The sequence below is a fragment of the Alosa pseudoharengus genome, unplaced genomic scaffold (assembly GCF_046254945.1).
Source record: "Alosa pseudoharengus isolate Yale_2024_CS ecotype anadromous, Long Island Sound unplaced genomic scaffold, YU_APseudo_1.1 YU_APseudo_1.1_scf_5, whole genome shotgun sequence".
Classification (NCBI taxonomy): domain Eukaryota; kingdom Metazoa; phylum Chordata; class Actinopteri; order Clupeiformes; family Clupeidae; genus Alosa; species Alosa pseudoharengus.
In genome coordinates this window covers 39,426,782-39,446,015 of record NW_027468837.1, presented here as the reverse complement: position 1 = coordinate 39,446,015, position 19,234 = coordinate 39,426,782, and the positions used below count along the sequence as shown (strand labels likewise).

Here is a 19,234-nt window from a genome sequence, read left to right as displayed (position 1 = left end):
AAATGTACCGTTACTGTCCGGCTCTGAATGCCAGTAACAGAGAAGGTCCGCACACTTGCTCTCCGTTTATTTTCTTTTATTTGACTTAAATCCCCATACACATGACGTTTCGAGCCCTTCGGCTCTTCATCAGACTTTGAACAGACAAAAGACCATCGCCATTTTAAATAGGTCATAGGTCACCTGACCCGTATGTACCGGAGTGCACAATACATACATACATCGTCCACCCCCAATAGTGAACACATTTAGAAAATTACATTTGTATAACAGCAAAATATAAAATCATCCTGTATATCAAATCTCTGTAGAAAAATATATCTGTAGATATATGGCTCTGAATGCCAGCAATGCTGCTATTTATAGTTTTAAGCACTATCCTGTCTTGTCATTTGGGACATAATCCAGACATTGAAATGGGTAAATTTAGCTTTGAAGTGTATGTTAGAGTAACCCGAGTGTGACCACATTAAAATGATCAAAGCTCATGTTGGTCAATTAGCACACACTTATAATTTATAAAGCACATTCATGATAGGAATAATTCGTTATTAGAAATGTGAATAGAGGTGTGTGTGTGTGTGTGGGGAGAGGGACCCTCCCCCCCATTTGATAGTAGGCCTAACTGTCATGACTCGTGTGTGTTATGGCGTAATGGTGTTCATAAAAAGTTGATTAGAAAAAAGAAATTCAATTAAAATAATTGATGATCGTCAGTTGTCTATACGTAATGCTGTATGTATGAGATCCAGATAAGCCTACATAACAAGGAGACACTGGAACAGCCTGTCCCGGGTACGCTGTCTGATTGTACCTCAGGTGGACACAGCGTGGCGCAATTGTTCAACAATAATGGGACATGGAATTCCTCATCCTAATCGCGGATCTGCTTTGTTTAGTCTATTGCTCCTCGGAGGGAGTCCAAACAATCTTAAGACTTAAGGAAGTCGAGACATTATGTGGTTAAAATACGATTTCCCTGAAAAAGATTATATAGGCAGTAGACACATAGACCACTTGTAATAGCCTAGTGGCATTCTATGAAACAAACAAACTTAAAACATTCAGTCATATTTGTAAGCTGGAGCTTTCTATCTTCTATAGCCTATTAAAATCAAAAGGATACATTCTCAACACACGCTAGCGTATCTTGCAATTACTTGGCCTGCCATTCTTCACACCACTTTACATTTTAAATTATATTTTGTAAAAGAAATCAAAAGAAGAAGAAAAATACAGTGTACAGTAACATGGGTGGACGAGTGTGTACACCGGTCCTGGCAAGATGCCAGAGAAGAGGTGGCGAATTACAGCGATACCTGAGTGGAATGAGTCTCCTATTGGCTTAGGATCGAACAGATCGTCCCTCTTCATGGTCAAGCCACTCCCTCTTCTGATCACTCTGACGTCAGGAAAGTAGCCTACTGGTGGGTTTGTCAGAGGATCCAGTCTTCAGCAGACTGAGGGCAGTCCTATTCTACACAGGCATACAGAGGAGAATCCCCAAGACCCAGCAATTTACAGGTAAATCAACGATTCGTGTGTAATTCATGTTTAACATTGCATAATGCACGAGGAGTCGCGTAGAGCTGCAAGAAGGTTTTCGCTGTTTTTGGTAGTAAGTTATCGTAGAAACTAGCCTGTCAAATAGACTACTGGCTTGAGTTGCACACTGAATTGAATCGCGTGGAAGGTAGAATGGGCGTACTCACACAGTGGTAATATATGTGCTGTGAAACAGATCTCATGATCATTGCTTGAGTGCTGTCCTTACCAAGCGCCACGGATTTTTGGAAATCAATAATTGATAGTTGAACATCACTTATGCATATGGTGCTGCGAGTTCATACACGGGGCTAGAAGGGTCAGCCTCATCAGTGTGTTGAGAATAGACGGACGTGGTTAGGAAGGCAGAAATTATGATGTGAAATGACAACACTTTTCCTTTTCAGTTTAACTGGAGGATGCTGCATAAAAAAATTATAAGATTCTGATAAATTTAGTCGAGCTAGGCTATGTAGCACTCTTGTTTTAGTTGGAATGTTGGAGGAACAATTTCAGCGTGCAACTCGACCTGTCAAACTACAAGTAACCCACTTATTTGCTGAAATCAGCAACGTCTGGAATGTGCTATTCCCGTCTGTCCGCACTTCTAGAACATCAGCTTGATGTTCTGCTGTAAACCGTGTGAAGGAGAACTACTGAGCACTGGTCAAGATTAGAACAGGTTTTCTTGTGGCTATCCCTAGTTGCATACTTACATACATCTTGGGAATGTGTGCCGAAGGGAATTCTTTATTCTCTGTATGTTCCATTTGAACAGTTAACACATTGCCATTTTACTGTCTGATCATAACAGCATGATTAAATGCACCAGGGCATGTGGCCTAGATCTTGCCCAGATGTGACTATTGATTGAACTCTGTTGTGCCTGATTATATTTTTGTTTTTAAATGACTGGAACTGGCAGCCAAGTAAAATGTGGTCTTGGTTGCTCAGCCCTATAGGTTTATGGTATGGTAAACCTCTTTAAGCATTGCCTTTGCATTTTTAGGGCCACACCTGGTCAGCCTGGGGGTGTAGGCCTACATAAGGTGACTATTTACCATAAGTCTGGCGCAGAGGAGACCTCTCCCGACTTTACTGACCTCATGACTAAAACCTGTTCTCATGGCTTTTGCAAGCACTGCTGTGCACAAATCATCACTTAACTAAATGTAGAACGCCTCTCAATCAGGAACCAATCCTTATCTGCCATTGCCGCAGATAAGAGGACAATAAAACAGTGTAAAATGCCCAAAGATGGTGTCGGTGTGTCATGAACCGCAGCAGATGTTGCTGACTGGTTTGGTCTTTGGACTTGTTTTAAATTCAAGAAGACAGAGGTGTACATTAAAAATAGAATATAAAAAAAGGAAAAAGGTGTCATATTCCCAGATTGAGCTTGAGAGGGAAGGCTCTGTGTTTCCAGCTATGTCAGTCGATGTTCGAAAGTGAAAGTATTTTCCTAATGGCAGATGTCAGCTGCATTGTTGTGCCTTGTTCGGCCCAGCAGTGAAACCGTGCATGCACAGTGTCTCCCACATCCTGTCGGAACGCGAGCACCGCGGTGTCACGCTTAAAAAGGGAGGTCCCAAAGTGCTGCTGCAGGGTGTCGCAAAAGCTGGCCCAGGCCAGCCACTGTGTGTGTCACAGGTTGTCATGATCAAGGCACGGCTCCTGTCGCCCCCGACCCAGCCAGTTAAAGGTGGTTGTGTCACTTTCTGTGTGTCTCTTCTGTTCACCGCGCAGCAATGGGAAACCAGTGAGTATCACGTTCCTCTATATGTAATTTACACAATCCGTATGAGAATGTTGCATGCACAATAACTGTAGATATTGTAGTTCATGTGTCGAAGTCTTTATCCGGTTGTTTCGATTAACTGCTTAAAGACAGTCGTCTGTGTTGGTCGGTTCCTCACATATCCTGGTTGACACAATCTATCCTCTCCAGCTCCGGTTCCTTATGTATAGCTCAACCTGCATGCTCTCTTCTCAAACGATTGTTCCTCTGCCCATTTCCCATGAACCAAATCCAGAACAATCTGTGCCTGTGTTTTTTCCCATTGATTTTATCACTCAAGCGCACCTCTCTTGTCTCATGAATGTTCATCTCTGTGCCCGTTCCAAACTTTATTTTCTTCTTCAGTCAAGGTGAAATATTTGCTGACAAAATACCCTTGAGTTCTTAGCATGTTAGCATCCACAGTGTTGCATTTGGTTGCAAGGATCACAGTCTAAAGGGAAAAACATGTCAAAACAGGAACATCATCAGGAATCTGTTTGGCATTCATATCCTTGGCTGGACGTTGCACTGACCCAGCATGCTCGATGTGTCCAGGGGACAAGCAGTAATCATGAATGTCAGAGTGCTGTTGTATTTACAACTGTGTTAAAAGGACACGATTGCCATGCTGATCTTGATGTTCACATGGTTCTTGTGTTCTTCACTGATGTTCTCATGACACTGGCATAAGGTAAGATTTGTGCAGGAAAAAAATGTGCTAGCTGTGACCAATCTAGAACGTCAGTTACATCTTGTCAATTATCTTGAAGTTAATATTTCAGTCAATATACACTCAGGTGTACGAAAGAACTTGGAGAGTGTGTTGTCAGTGCACTAATGTGGTATAATAATTTTAAACGTATCAGTGTGTGCATTTTTACTATTACCATTGTGTGAAACTATATTTTTTCTCCTTTAATAACCTGACCCAAAGGGGGTTTACATTGTACAGCTTGCAGGCCAGTGAGTTTGAAGAAGTCATGCTATTTCGTTATTTCCTGTGTGAACATTACAGGTTAAATTTAGGCCCAGTTGTGGTCTTGAACACAGTGCAGGCTTTTGTAGTACATTCTTGGTTCCTCGTCTTGCTTCTTACCAAGTTGCTTTGGCGGAAGGATTGCAAAAAATGGCCTGCAACGTCCTCCACCACTTTTAAGAAGGAATCAGCCCTCCACAGGGCTGTGTTATGCAGCGGCGGAGAGGAGAGGGATAAACTCATTACATTACATTACATTACATTACATTTGGCTGACGCATTTTTAGCCGAAGCGACTAACAACATGGTAAACAGTTTAAGCTTTTTAAAGCAATTCTCTCAACAATTCAAACATTCAACTCCTAAGAAGTGTGTGTGTGTGTCTGTGTCTGTGTGTGTGTGTGTGTGTGTGTGTATGTCTGTGTGTGTGTGTGTGTGTGTATGTCTGTGTGTGTGTGTGTGTGTGTGTGTGTGTGTGTGTGTGTGTGTGTGTGTGTGTCAGACCCAAATGACAAAAATAAATAGTGCACCTGTCGCTTTTGTGTGCGGGTACAGTTTGGTTTCACAGTTTCTGTGGTTCCTTTCTTGGGTTGCCATGGAAACTTTCACAGCTCCAGTCTGAAGGAGAGCCTTGGACCTCCAAGTGCACTTCTACAGTGGCAGTGTGGCCAACATTTTACTGATGCCTGCTTTCCTCTCATAGGGACAGGATGAATCCTTAGCCCAACCAAATATCTCCAAATTTCAGCCTACCTTGTTTATTTAGTGCAAATCTGAGTACAAGCCTGTCCACTTCGACATGCATGGAGGGCATTGTCTGCAAGGGTATGATGTCATGTGTCCCACAACATTTATATTTTTATTATCAACTGTTGAGACATCTCTAGATAACCTAGGGTGTTTATAAAGTTTGTAAATTTAGGATTATAATCCTATTACCTTCTTTTGCGGCTATCAGTCAAAGCGTTAAACTTGGCACAATAGAAAGAAATCTAAGGCATTTGAATATATTTGTTGTTTTTGTGATATTGTAGCCCAATAGGACTTGCCGTGTTGAGCTACAGGCTTGACAATTCTTGAATGACCCCTTGGGGATCAAAAAGTGTCTATCTTATCTATCTATCTATCTATCTATCTATCTATCTATCTGTCTGTCTGATAGACAGTTCAAATCGATTTAAACAGCTTGTCAAACTGTGAAATGAGGCCAGAGTTGCTAAATGAGTAGATATTTTGTTTGTTGAAGACCAGGAGCCTGTGCACCATGACTCAGTCTTAGCCCTGACACCTTTAAATGTGTTGCACCCAGTAGACTTGGCACGGCTATATCAGTTAGCTATACACAGAAGAAGTTCTGATAGACTCTGTGCGATTGTTCTTGGAAAGTTCCAGTGGCCAGAGTTGTTGTAGCCCATTAGTTGACATGTAGGTTGTCAGGTTGTTACTAAAAATGGGCACAAATAGAAAGGTTAGGCTATGTATTTGTGAAGTATAGTCTAGCCAGTCACAGTAAAAATAATTCCGTGGAAATGCATAGATTCCAGTTGCTGCAATTGGAAACAACTGCAATCCATGCATTTCCACGGAATTATTTTTGGAATCTGATCCCTTATCATACCTGTTCATTCGTACTCGATGCTCGACTTATCGTGACTAAATTCAAGATGGTGGCGAACGGTAAACTTCCTGAAGGTACTGTCTGTATAAATCGTCTTGTAAATAAACTACCAGTGCTTTTTCAAAGTTCTCAATGTCCCGTTTTAAATGTCAGGGCCCTCGGAAGTCTACCAATGAAGTGTGGAGCTACTTTGAGCCTCGTAAATGGTGTAAAATAGTGATTTATTTGCATGGCTTGTCCGATGCCCGAGGCACCCCCATTGAAATGTTGTTGGTAGCATCGGCTAACTAGCACCAGATTTCGGAGTGCAGGGGACAAGCCGAGATGAGCTATGAGACAAAAGTTCACACTCGGTATCATGTTTCAACACACTTTAGGTCAATACCACACCGAACTTCTCCTTTAATACTCATTTTTATACAAACCAAGACGGCGGATTCCTACAGAAGCACAAGCACCCACACCATAAGTGTAAACAGTGTTGTAAGGCTGCGTGTACAAATCCGCTTGGAGCTCCAGTGGAATTTCGATTTGCGACGAGAATTATCGGTCTAACCATTGATGCAGGAAAACACCCTTGGGTCAGTTTTAATGCAGAAAAAATCTCTTGGGTCAATTTTCGGAATTACACTTTAAGTGTCCTGGTAGAACTTTTAATTTCCTTATCTACCTAACTTTTGAAAAACATGCTGATATCTGACAGGAGTGGTTTTCAATAGTCAGGCACCTTAAAAAAGAAAGCCACATAAAAGGTCAAAGGTCAAGGAGAGTTGGGGAATGAGAAGTGATGATAGTTGGGGTTGTAAAGTACTATGCATAGCAAGCAAAAATAAATATATGAACCTAAATGTTTCTTACAGCATGATATCTAGTCTATTACGCTTGCATTGTACCCCTTATATGTCCAGTTAACCTGTAGACACATCTCACATGTTGACCAAAGATAAGAGAAGAGGTCTCATTTTCTGTCCTGGCTTTCTGGACAAAAAGCCTTCCTGGATGAAAACTTGGTTTGCAGCATTCCTTTAGCTATTTAAGCTTTTGGTGTCATTCCATTAAAATTCACAGCTCAATTTAAAAGAGTGACTTGCATAAAGTGCTTCTGCTCAGGGAAAAGACTAGAGGCTATTCTCTATCTGAGCCATACCGTATAGCTTTTCCAGGACTCTATCTGCTTGAGATGTTGTGTATTTCAATGACCAGTTTGGAAGTTTGCTTTAACAGAAATGAACACCTGTAATTCTGCCCGTCTATACACTGCAGGTGCCCAGATACCCCACTGTTTATGTCATTTCTTCTTTTTCATATTCTCTTCAGCTTTCCTGTAGTTGATCGTAACAACAGGAAAATGCCCTTGGGTCAAGATGGACACTCATGGAAAAAGAAAACATGTGACATCAAGGAGATGTATGACTTTAAAGATGTTCTTGGGACGTAAGTACAATATTTAGACCTTACATTTCAATACTATACTAAAAATGCCCATAAAATATAAAATTTGTCCACAAAATGTTCTCAATGTCCTCTGTATATCCACATAACATAACCACATACGTTCTGAACTTCTTCAGTGGTGACGTCAAGATCAGAACTGTATGTTTGAAAGCTTGAAAGGCCTGTATGTGTGTCGTGACATTCTGCATTCTACGATTTGGATTGAAAAGCGAATGTGGAAGAACTCTGAATGGTGCCAAACACATCTAGAAAAAGGAGAAGGAGAATGTGATGCTTTAATGGCCCACTTGAGATCAGGGGCCAGTGACAGTTTTAAGAAGTTGCAGATGCAGCAGGACTACTTTTAGTTGTTTACTCCGAAGATGGGGGCCTTCTTCTGGGTGACATTGCTGGCCTGTTTCTTGGGTGGATGTGTGAACTGACCCTTCCATGGAAGTCCGTGGGGAAGAGCCGAGTGGGATTTCTGGGGCTCCCGAAATTCCAGGGGGGAGAGAGATAGCCATGATGGGGATGGAATCTTCCCAGAGTCAAGCGGCCCGAGAACCCAGACCCTCCTCCCTGCAGAGGTCCTGAGAGAGAGAGGGAGAGAGTGAGAGTGAGAGAGAGAGGGTGAGAGAGAGTGAGAGTGAGAGAGAGAGAGGGTGAGAGAGAGAGAGAGAGAGAGAGAGAGAGCGAAAGGGAGCGAAAGGGAGGGGGGCTGGTGGTGCAGACAGAAGGAAATATGTGTCTGTGAGGGGGAAAAGTTCAGCTTACTTCAGTTTATCCTTTCCACTCTGTTCTGGGCAGTTTAACTGGCAGTTAACAACCTTTCTACAGATTAACTTCTTCAGGGATGATAGTTTTTTCCATATTACAAACTTTACTGTTACTTACTCTTTATATCCCCACTACACTGTTGTAGTGCATGTACATGTTCTATGTATTTTTTTGTGTCTTTGTTGATGTCCTGTCGTGAGCATACTGAAGCAACTTGCACTGCATTTATGGCAATAAAGTATTGAATCTTGAACAAAACGAGATGAAATTTAAGGTTTTCTTTCACGTTTTATAAGATCATGTCCAAAGACACCTTTGCAGCAAATAATGAGAAGAAACAAATAAGGGACTGAATTTACTTTAGAATTCAAGAAAGGCCATCTTCCATTTGTAATACTTGGAACTGTTGTCTTTCTCCTTATTTGTATAAGGGATATATATTTCCATGGTTGGTGAGCATTTAAGTCCCATTCCTTGTTTAATGATATCTTCCAAGCCAATCTGTACTGGCCTTAAGCTGCAAATCTGTTTTCATGACAATCTGGAACATCTGGATTTGATATTGTGAGCTGAAAACCCCTCTGCTTTTCTGAATAGCCAAGATCAGACGAGGTGATTATTCGACAGATAGCCTTTGTGTTTTTTTTTCTGCCATTTTTTCCTATCTCCATTGTCTTCCCGTGTCCAGGCTGTTTATGGAAAGATCACTGCCTCACAGCATTGCTCAGCTGCGAGTTCATCGTGGGCTGGTTGTCTTGGCAACAGGTGGAGACACTTTCCATATGGACTATAACAGTTGCTATGGAAACAAAGTTTTTATTTTCTATTAATAATCTGGCTTGTGAATGTGCGACTGAATGGTGCAGTTTAGCCCTCCACTCAAACAGCGCGCTACGCTCTCATTCAACACTGCAAGTGCTTGATTCAGATTTGCTGAATTCCTTTCCCTGTGCACTCCTTCAGCTCTGCTAGGAGTGAAAGAATGAGGAATAAGGATGTAGTGCCCCCCCCCCCCCACTGCTGCTACCCTAGGTGACCTGACACCCTAGTGCCTCATTTGCCCTCCTTGTGTCTGTCTGTCTCTCTCTGTCTGTCTCTCTCTGTCTGTCTCTCTCTCTCTCTCTCTCTGCAGTTGGCCCATGCATGTTGTCCTACACTCTGTCTTGTGGCTGAGCGTGTGATCCCCACACTTTCACTAGCATTGTGGATGTGTTCCGGGTGGCTGCTTAGAGCTGGACTGGGTTCCACAGTGCTTTGGAAATGGGCACAGTGGGCACAATTTCAGAGGGATTAATAATATTGTTCATTTGGAAAAAGAAATGTTTATTCTCGAGTTTCTTGTTGATCTTGATACCATTGATCATTTCCAGCAGTGCACACTTGTTGTTTAAAGGTGTGTCTACACTTTCACTAGAATAAACAATATCCGTAGTAGAGTAAACCAGTTTGTGGGAAAAAAGAGCCTCCATATCTTAGATGCTTATCTACATCTAAGTGACTCCATTTGTTCAGGATGGAGTGGCAGCAGTGTATAAATATTAGTTCTAGTGGCCACTAGATACATCTTGAGGATCACTGAGCTCTCTGGTCGAGGTCATTACACCTTTAGCTATATAATTTAGAGATTAGCAGAGACTTTGGAATGCATGGAAGTTTGTCGGCACGCCAAACGCAGTAGAACTGTTTGGATCAGTTTTGGTTGCTCTTCTGATTTCTCTTCTTAAACTCTACTGTGTTGCTCTTCTGGCTGTGCAGAATGGAGCCTCGGCTTTGCGTGTACTCTACAGTAATTAAACCAGAGGAACAATTAACGGGGCACACAAAAGCGGCCCCATCGCAAAGCCATTGAGTGAGCTCTGTGTTTGTGTCTGTGTCTGTGTGTGTGTGTGTGTGTGTGTGTCTGTGTCTGTGTCTGTGTCTGTGTCTGTGTCTGTGTGTGTGTGTGTGTGTGTGTGTGTGTGTGTGTGTGTGTGTGTGTGTGTGTGTGTGTGTGTGTGTGTGTGTGTGTGTGTGTGTGTGTGTTTTCCGTGTGTATTTTTGTTATGTGTGTGTGCTCTCTTCACATTTCCCCATTCCCAGAGTGACTCCTTCATCTAGCCAAGCCTTTTCAGCAGCCTAATGCATTCACGTTTGCCATTTTGCCCTGGATGTCCCCATGTTAGCACTCTATCTGGCCCTGCATGTGTGCCGCTGCAGGAAGAGAAGTGCTGTCAGTCAGTGGGCTGTGAAGTGTGGGTATTAGTGGGAGTGGTGAAGCACAAGAGCAGGTATTGATTTTGGTCAGGGCTGTCGGCACAATTGTTTCCCTGCCCTCCTCAAATAGACAAGCAATCCTCTCGGAAATTGTGGGGCATTCTACGATTTAACCACCCCCACGTCTGCTTATAAGGGGGTGGAACCATGTCTGTTGGGGATAAAAAAAAAAAATGAAATGAATGTCCTAAATACAGTGCATGTGAATCTAGTTTAGTGACACCCATTGTTAGAAACTGCTGTGTGCCTCTGGTTTGACTTAAAGTGGATAAATGAGGTTGGAGTGTGAGGTGTCTGGATAAGGCTGAAAAATGAATGTCTCGCTGGCTAGGTCAGTGTTATTTTAGCAGAGTGGGTTTGCCCCTCATGGAGCTGTCTGAGACCAGCAGCCATGTTTCCTTCCTGTGAAACGCTTCAACATCACAACAGGAAATTCAGTATACTATTTAAATAGAGCTACTTTTGTGTCCAGAAGAGCCTGAAATGATACTGGTCATGTTTTGGCGACCTGACCAGCTATCTTCAGTCCTCACTCTATTAATATGTGTCCTGGGAAGCTTCATCTGAACTGAACAGCCATCAGCCACTGGATTAGAGGTAGTTAATCCAGGCGATTACCGGTAGTTATGCATATCAGACAATTGACCTTTCCTTCTTAACTGCACTGACAGAATCATATATTTGATGTTGCTTTAGAAGGTCGCTTTAGGATTATGGTTCTTCACATTGCAGGTCGGACATCACAATGTGTGGGTAAGATTGTCCAGCTGAGTTTCTAAGGTCAACTCTATATTTAGAAACCAATCCATCACGACCCTTTAAGCACATTACTGGTGAATAATCGGTTGACTAATGTGTAAGCTATGGGTATATATCAGGTTATATCAAACATCTCACCTGTAAAAAGCACACTTCTGAAAATAAAAATCTTCCTCATTACAAACAATGTGAAATCTGGGGGGAAAAAATGAACAAAAAAAATTCCACCCTATAATGACGGGGAAACTGCATTCATTAGCAGACTATCATGATTGCCAATAAAGCTGCCTGCCAGATGTAGCACAGCTAGCTGATGCTAGTCATGACAGTTTAGGCTATTCTCCAGTGGACGTAGCTCGGCTGGCCGATGGTATTGATGAGAAAATGTAGTGTGTTTTCCAGTGGGTCATGCTGCCCACAGACGAGCAGCGTGTCCGCAGATCTCAGTCGGTTGTGAGGGCGCTGGGCACTGGAATCATCTGAAATCAATGGGGCTGATGGATCGCTGCAGTGCTTTTCTCGCTGTCTAATGGCGGCGGCATGTTCAAGCCCTGCCCAGGCTCTGGCCAGCCTGCACCACTGGGATTGCCAGAGGAGGGAGAGCGCTTGGTAGGAGTCAGGCTGCAGTCCATTGTAGGTTTTTGCCATTTTGGTAGGGCACAGCTGTCAGGAAGCAGTTTGTCTTTGGGTCACAAAAGTTGAGCTCGTTTTAAGCTGTGCTTTTTTGGTACATTGAGTTTCAGGGTTATTGAGTGTGCTTTCCCTCCCAACAGAAAGGTTAAGCTGGGATGGCCACTTGTTCTGGTGTTTTCAAGTTGTTCCCAGATCATTTACAATGTCCTTAATCTGCATATCTGCAGAGAGGTGTACCCAGACATCGTAAATCATGCTGACCTTTAGTGCTCCAAGTTATTTCCATTTGCAACCAAGCATTGGCGAGTCCATGGCAGTGACCATCCAGAACATTCTGTGTTTTTTCTCCACTTTCTTCTCGATGAGATGTTGGTTAGATGCTGTTTGTCCATAGCCTACTGCCTGACTCATACGTTTGTTATTTCACTCCCTGGCGCTCATCGTGTTTTGAGTAGATGAGAGGCTCAACTTGGCTAAAGTTTGTCAGTGGTATATTTAGCCTGTATTGGTGGTGGGATCAGCCGTAATGGCTCCACAGTGCTTGACGTTGAGTGCTCACACAGAGAAGAGATGAATAGTTTTAATGGCTGTGCTTTGAACAGGGGGACGCCGACAATGCTATTGAGTTACCATACTGGAAAGAGGTCGTGTTTCATTGATTTGAAGCCTGTGAATGGAGCCTTGCAGTAATGGCACACAAATCGGCTTGGTGTCTTACCTGAGCTGAAGATCCTCAGCGGGTAGATCCTCAGAGAATACGCATCCAGTTGTTTTTTTTCAGGTCTGAGTGATTTGGATTCGAATCCAAGTGCAATCACGGTGGAATGAGTTGTTGTCCTGCATGTTTTTTGCAACAGCCATGTGCTTCAGCTGAACTCATACTGGTTGTTCGCAACGAAATGAGGTGCAACTGATCAAGCATATGATAATGAGGTGCAACTGATCAAGCTTATGATAATGAGGTGCAACTGATCAAGCATATGATAATGAGGTGCAACTGATCAAGCATATGATAATGAGGTGCAACTGATCAAGCATATGATAATGAGGTGCAACTGATCAAGCATATGATAATGAGGTGCAACTGATCAAGCATATGATAAACAGGTGCAACTGATCAAGCATATGATAATGAGGTGCAACTGATCAAGCATATGATAGTGAGGTGCAACTGATCAAGCATATGATAATGAGGTGCAACTGATCAAGCATATGATAGTGAGGTGCAACTGATCAAGCATATGATAATGAGGTGCAACTGATCAAGCATATGATAATGAGGTGCAACTGATCAAGCATATGATAATGAGGTGCAACTGATCAAGCATATGATTGTTTCCAGGATTTCAAGGTGCGATCCTTTGTAATCCTTCTAGAGCAAATATTAACTGCTTATAATGAAACTACAGTGTGGCTTAAAGCAACACCAAAAAACTTTTCCTCTGTCGCACAAACGCTATTTGTTTATCCAACGGCTTTGTAAATAACGACGTCCATAGACAAGGTAGAATATGTTGCATGATTTAATGAAAGTAGGCTACGATGTATTGCGACATCATGCAAGTCAAATTTGTAGTTTCTTATGTCTCATTCCATCAAACTACAGATCCGCTACCCGATCTGGCAAACTTACATAGTGCGGTTATAGCCGATAGAGGGCCGCGAAGCGAATGCAGAAGTGCCGTTCACCCTGTTACGAGTTGATGAACCACGGAAACAATTTTGGAAACATTATTTTAAGGTACAAAAAACTCTTTGGTGTTGCTTTAAAACAAGTGCCTCTTTGCTTTTGATACAAACTCTAATGAAGGCGTGATGTTTGTCCCTGTTGCGTTCTCTGTGTAGTTTGCTCATGGTTAGTCCCAGGGTTCTGACTGTCTCTCCCCTCCTGCACCACTCTGATGTGCTTTGCAGGGTGAATGAACTGTGAGCAGGTGTCCTTACCAGCATGGGAGACACACAGGAAGGTGCTCCAGGCCCCATCTATAATTCAGCCGTCATGCACACACACACACACACACACACACACACACACACACACCTTGCCACAGAAACACATGCGCATACACCTAGCCACACAAACACATGCACACACACACACACACACACACACACACAGGCACACACCCAGACCCTTTGCCTCACGTGGAGCGCTCCCTCCCAAACTATAGGAACCTTGCTGGCACGCTACACAGCTTGGACATTCAAACGCATGCCAATGTGCCACATCTATATTCTGGCCTTTATTTTTGGCAACGTGGAAAAGGTAGTGGCTTGGCTCTAGAATTTTGAGCTAAGTCCATGAGCTGGTCCGGACTCATTTTCATGACACAGCGCTACAAAAATAGCAGTGATAGCTCCTGCTGTGTTTACTGTATGCACACTGACAGTCCACCACCATCACCCTCAGTTTTACTTGTTATACAAACTGTGTTCTATCTCTCCAGTAAAGCCCTATGAGATTCCATTATAGGAATGTACATTCCCTGATATAATTTTTTTTTAGCCATAGTGGTTTGTCTCTAACGGACATGTCTTAGCAGCAAAATTATGGGGCAATTAATTTGCCGGGACTTGCACCTGAGGTTTTACCTGTTCCTAATGCCTTCATTTTCCTACAACCCCAAATCAGAAAAAGTTGGGATGTTGTGTAAAATGCAAATAAAAACAGAATGTGATATACAAGTCGTGTAAACCCATATTTAAGAGCTAAAGGACATAGACAACATATCAAATGCAGAAAGTGAATATTTCATGAAAAATATATGTTAATTTTAAATTTGATGCCAGCAGGACCGGTACAGGTCCTGGATGGAGGGAAGGTCAGCTCCAATGATCTTCTCTGCAGTCCTAATTGTCCATTGCAGTCTGGCCCTGTCCCGTTTGGTGGCAGACCCAAACCGGACAGTGAGGTGCAGATGACAGACTGAATGGTGGCTGAGTAGAAAGTGGTCAACAGCTCCTTAAGCAGATGAATGAGTGATGAACCTCTACATCTTTACTTCTTAGAGACTGCCTCTCTGGGATGCTCTTTTTCATACCCAATCATGTCGCTGCTTTTATTCTAGTGTCTCTCACTGGAACCGGAGTGTTCTGTGGAGTGTTCTGTGGCAGTGTGGGTTCCGTGTTGACAGAGCATAGATAGCAGGGTTGTGCAACATTCCAGAATTGAATTGAAACTGGCTCTTAACCCATTTATTCCTGAAATGCCTGCTAAAAACGCTTATAGAATCCTATGGCATTCTAGACTAAATTACCTTATTTCCTGAGGGTTTTCTGAAAGCATACTAAAAATTGTCAGTGTCTACCAAAATGTAATATCTAAGCCTCTGTAGCACCTAGAAACATGAAATAAAAAGCATGCTGCGCTACGCAGCATCCAGCGGGAGGGTCAATGTTGCGCTACGCAGCATCCAGCGGGAGGGTCAATGTTGCGTCATGCAGCATCCAGCACGAATGGGTTAAATTCCAATTCAATTCTTGAATTTCACTTGCACTTCAATTGAGGTAGCAAACAGGAAGCAGAATTGCAATTCGTATTTTGCACAACCCTGATAGATAGGACCGTTCCCACTGGTTGTTCATCACCTGTTGGCATTCTGAGAGGCATGTTGACATTCTGAGAGGACTATTAGTAGAGATGGACCTGCATGTTGACATTCTGAGAGGACTATTAGTAGAGATGGACCTGCATGTCAAGAAGGTACCAGGAAGTCAGCACTAGAGTTGTTTACAGGTGCAGTCACCATTGTTTAGATAACAGGAAAATCCAGAGGCGGCCATTCTAAGAACTTAGACTCAATGCTTGTTTTTTAGTGTCTGCTGCAACAATTGTTCATGTGCCCTAATGTCTGGTCTTTAGGTCTTTGTACATCTTCCAGGAAGAATTTTAACACAGGTCATTAACAATGTAGGGATCTGTAAGATCTGTGAGACAATTCCTGCTAAAAGTCATTTGTGCGTCATGAGTTGTTATGTGCAGTGCTTCATCACCATTGTGTTCTATTTTTTTACCCCTCTGCTCTAGTGAAGCACTTTTTCAATCTTGTCACGTTCAATTAGACAGAGTCTCTGCAAATTTCACTGTTAACATTTAGAGCTGGCCAGCCCCGGAGTTATAGGCCCGGAGTTATAGTTCTAGCGTCACGAGAGAGCAGCTTGCTTATCAGGGCATGTAGATTATTATCCGTGTGTGTAAATATAAGAACAATCACTACATGCTGCCTGCATGTTACTTCATTTTTGCCTCACTGCCTGTTGTGTTTGATTTGTGGCAAATGTGCCCTGTGGAATCCCTTAGATCATGCATGGCTGACATTTTTTCCCCCTCCTCCACCCCTTTACTGTCAAACAGTCAGTAGTGAGGGTCAGTCGGACGCAAAAAAAGAAAGAAGGAGATCTGTGCAAAACAGACAAAACATTTTCAAAAGGACGAATATAGAAGGATCCCTCGGTATCTTACATTTAGTCTTCCCAAGACCTTTCTGCATTCCCTAAACCACACAAGAAAGAACATGCTGAACTGCAGGGTTCTCAATTGTTCCCTCCTGACATCGTTTTCATCCTTGATGTTTTGTACGTGCCCTGTGTTCGGCGCGTAGGCAGCCCATCAGGACGAACCGACACTTTAAAGCGGGTCACCCCCACAGCTTTTCCCCTCGACTTTGAAATCCAAAGGTCCACATCATGGGAACCGCAATTAGCAGTGCACACATTGGCTTTAGCTGTATCGCTAAAAGCAGTACAACCCAGTGGCTACTATTAGATGGTCACTTGTTTGCCCTCTGCGGAGAGGACTTGGTTGTTGCTTTGCCTGTGGTTGACCATTGGGCCGCGGCTCATTTGGCTCTTCCTGGAGGTTCCCAGCTGTTTTGAGTCCATCACCGAAACCAAGCCCTTGACAGCCCCCTTCCCTTCCTGTTGCTAATGGCGATGGCAGCCAGACAGCCAGTGGCAGGAAATGAGGCTGATCTGGTGGTGACAATTATTGCATGGTGATGAACTGGGCTTAGCTAACTATTGCATGGTGATGAACTGGGCTTAGCTAACTATTGCATGGTGATGAACTGGGCTTAGCTAACTATTGCATGGTGATGAACTGGGCTTAGCTAACTATTGCATGGTGATGAACTGGGCTTAGCTAACTGGACTAAGCTGTCAAAGGCCTTTTGAGTGTCACAGTATATAGCAGCAAAAGAAACACAAGACGACAAATAATATCATACATATTTATATGGAATATAATTATCTTTGTCCACCGGTGGGTGGAAATTTGTCTTTGTCCATATGTCCGTCTCCATCATGTATTTTCTTCCTTACGGTTTGTTATGTGAAAGAGTCTAGAATCTTCAGTTTGGCGCCTCTGGCCTCCTGGTTCTGACCCAGTTCTGTCGAGCTGTTCATAAAGTTTCAGTGCAGCCCGCGGGTCACGCTCACAGAAGACCTGGTGCTGAGTTTCATAACCCAGTTCGGTTGCACATACAACAAAGCTGCTACTTCTTGAGCTTTTTTGGTTATCCCAAAAGTACAGTCAAAGCATTTGTGTTTGTCCGTATATTTGTATTCATTTTGCTCTGTTGTTTATATTTTTATAAGCCAAACAACAACAAAAAATGATTGTTTTAAAAAGATGATCAAGAATCAAGTCAGTTCCATCAGTTGGCCGATCAGTTGAAAAAGGGCTTAGGCAATTAACCAGTGTACCATTCATTGGTCAGAATGAAATGTCCCCGTACATCTTGGACACATGGCGAGAGCGGCATTAGCCCACTATGTGTACTGTGCTCCACTCTGTGTCCAAATCAAACAGTACTCATTTTATTTATTTATTTTTAAGGTTTATTTAGACATGGACAGTGCACATTAATGAACATAAAAATGTAAATGCCTCAGAATTAGCCAAAATGGCTATTTTGCATCTGTTGTCCATGGGCCAATGTTAACAGGCCAGATGTGCCTAAAAGAAACTCTACACACATCATTGCATTTTAATGAACTGCTGTAAAGTCCGAGCAGTGTAGCACTTTTATTTATCTCCTTTTTTAGCAACACTTTTTTGCTTTTGTGTTACGTGTATATCAGTGTTCTGTGATCAGGCAACCCTACACCTGTGCCAGTACTTACTAGCCTTTGTTCATCACAACAATGATATACCTTATTGTACTTAACCATATTATTTCATGGCAGATTGGTTTCATGTCGTCAGGATGTCTTCACACATCCTGGTGTGACCCTGTGGTTTTGAGAGGTTACCACTGAATGCTCCGTGCCGGTCCACTGCCCTGCTTTTCGCCACGTGGCAGCACAGCGCATACTAAAATAGCAGCACCACTATTTCAATAGATTTCTGCTTCTAAGAATGATGGAGGACTCACTCACACCCCATGCTTTCTCCCCACACTCCTGCTCCTGGCTACATTGTGCTCGAGTCCACACTTGACCTGTGCGGTCAGGCTCGGTCAGTGGCTGTTCCATCAGGGTCTAGGTGTCGTGCCATGACCTTGTGTTCCCCCTACGTTGTGTCCACCTTCCTGCAGACTCCTTTACACACTCTCAGCGTCGAGCCTCCTTAAGTCTGTCAGGCTTGTGGTCCTCCCGTCCATCCTGTTAGCAGACAGTGCCTGTTACTCTCCAGTTCAGGATGAAGAGATGGAAGTGCTCAATACCAGTGTATTGATATCAACTAAAAGACCAGGGCCAGGGAGACTGCATAGGTTCCTATTTGTTGTGTCTTCAGTGTGCTTTAGGGAGTTCTCTGACTCTCTGTTTGAATAGCTATGAATGACCCAAAATAGAACAAGGCGTTTCAAAAGTGGAACATACAATACAATATATATACCGGTGTGTATATATATATATATTGCTGTTTTAGTTTTTGTTACTATACTGGCTCCAGATCGGCCCTTTGGTGACCAACAGAATGTTGAGTGATGTTCTACCATCAGATGTTGAGATCCCGGCAGCAGAACTGAGAGTGCTTGTGAAGGCCGTGAGAAGGGGGGGTTTGTGTTGTCAGTGTGCCCGCTGGACAAGAGAGCAGAGGGCACGTTACGCAAGTGAAGGAGAAAGAGAAAGCAGGGTGTAGAAAGAGTGGAACTCACGGTCCACGGAGATTTTTCCAGGAGGTGTGTGTTTGTCTGTGTTTGTGTGTGTTTTGTGTGTGTTTGTGTGTGTTTTGTGTGTGTTGTGTGTGTTTATGTGGGTGGACATTTCTATGTTTGCGTGGGTGAGTAAAAGTATGTGGGGGCACGCTGGAAGGGTTGTGGTAGTTTCGGGCCTTGCTGGCTGCTGACGCTGCTGTGCTCTCTGCCTTTGCCTCTCTGAGGGTGCAGCTGCAGGCGTGCTGAGGAGGTTGTAAGTTCCAGAGAAATCAGGCGAGCCAGTCAAGCGTGTAGTCTGCCCCACGGATACATATAAAGATGCAGTCATGAAGGAAGTCGTATAACACAAGTAAGGGGAG

At 43.2% G+C, this 19,234-nt stretch overlaps 1 protein-coding gene across 3 annotated transcripts in view; it reads left to right on the top strand.

Annotated features, from left to right (window-relative positions):
• The first annotated feature begins 1,441 nt into the window (after nt 1-1,441).
• Nucleotides 1,442-19,234, top strand: part of camk1b (calcium/calmodulin-dependent protein kinase Ib) — a 42,934-nt gene continuing 25,141 nt past the window's right edge. The window contains exons 1-2 of one of the 3 annotated variants that reach the window (XM_076267356.1): nt 1,442-1,524; nt 7,237-7,353. In XM_076267356.1, the coding sequence (XP_076123471.1) occupies nt 7,268-7,353 (86 nt within the window). In that variant the 5' untranslated portion in view covers nt 1,442-1,524; nt 7,237-7,267. Of the gene's footprint in view, nt 1,525-3,161; nt 3,305-7,236; nt 7,354-19,234 lie in introns of those variants that run through there. The other 2 variants (XM_076267355.1, XM_076267357.1) reach the window with 2 other exon arrangements.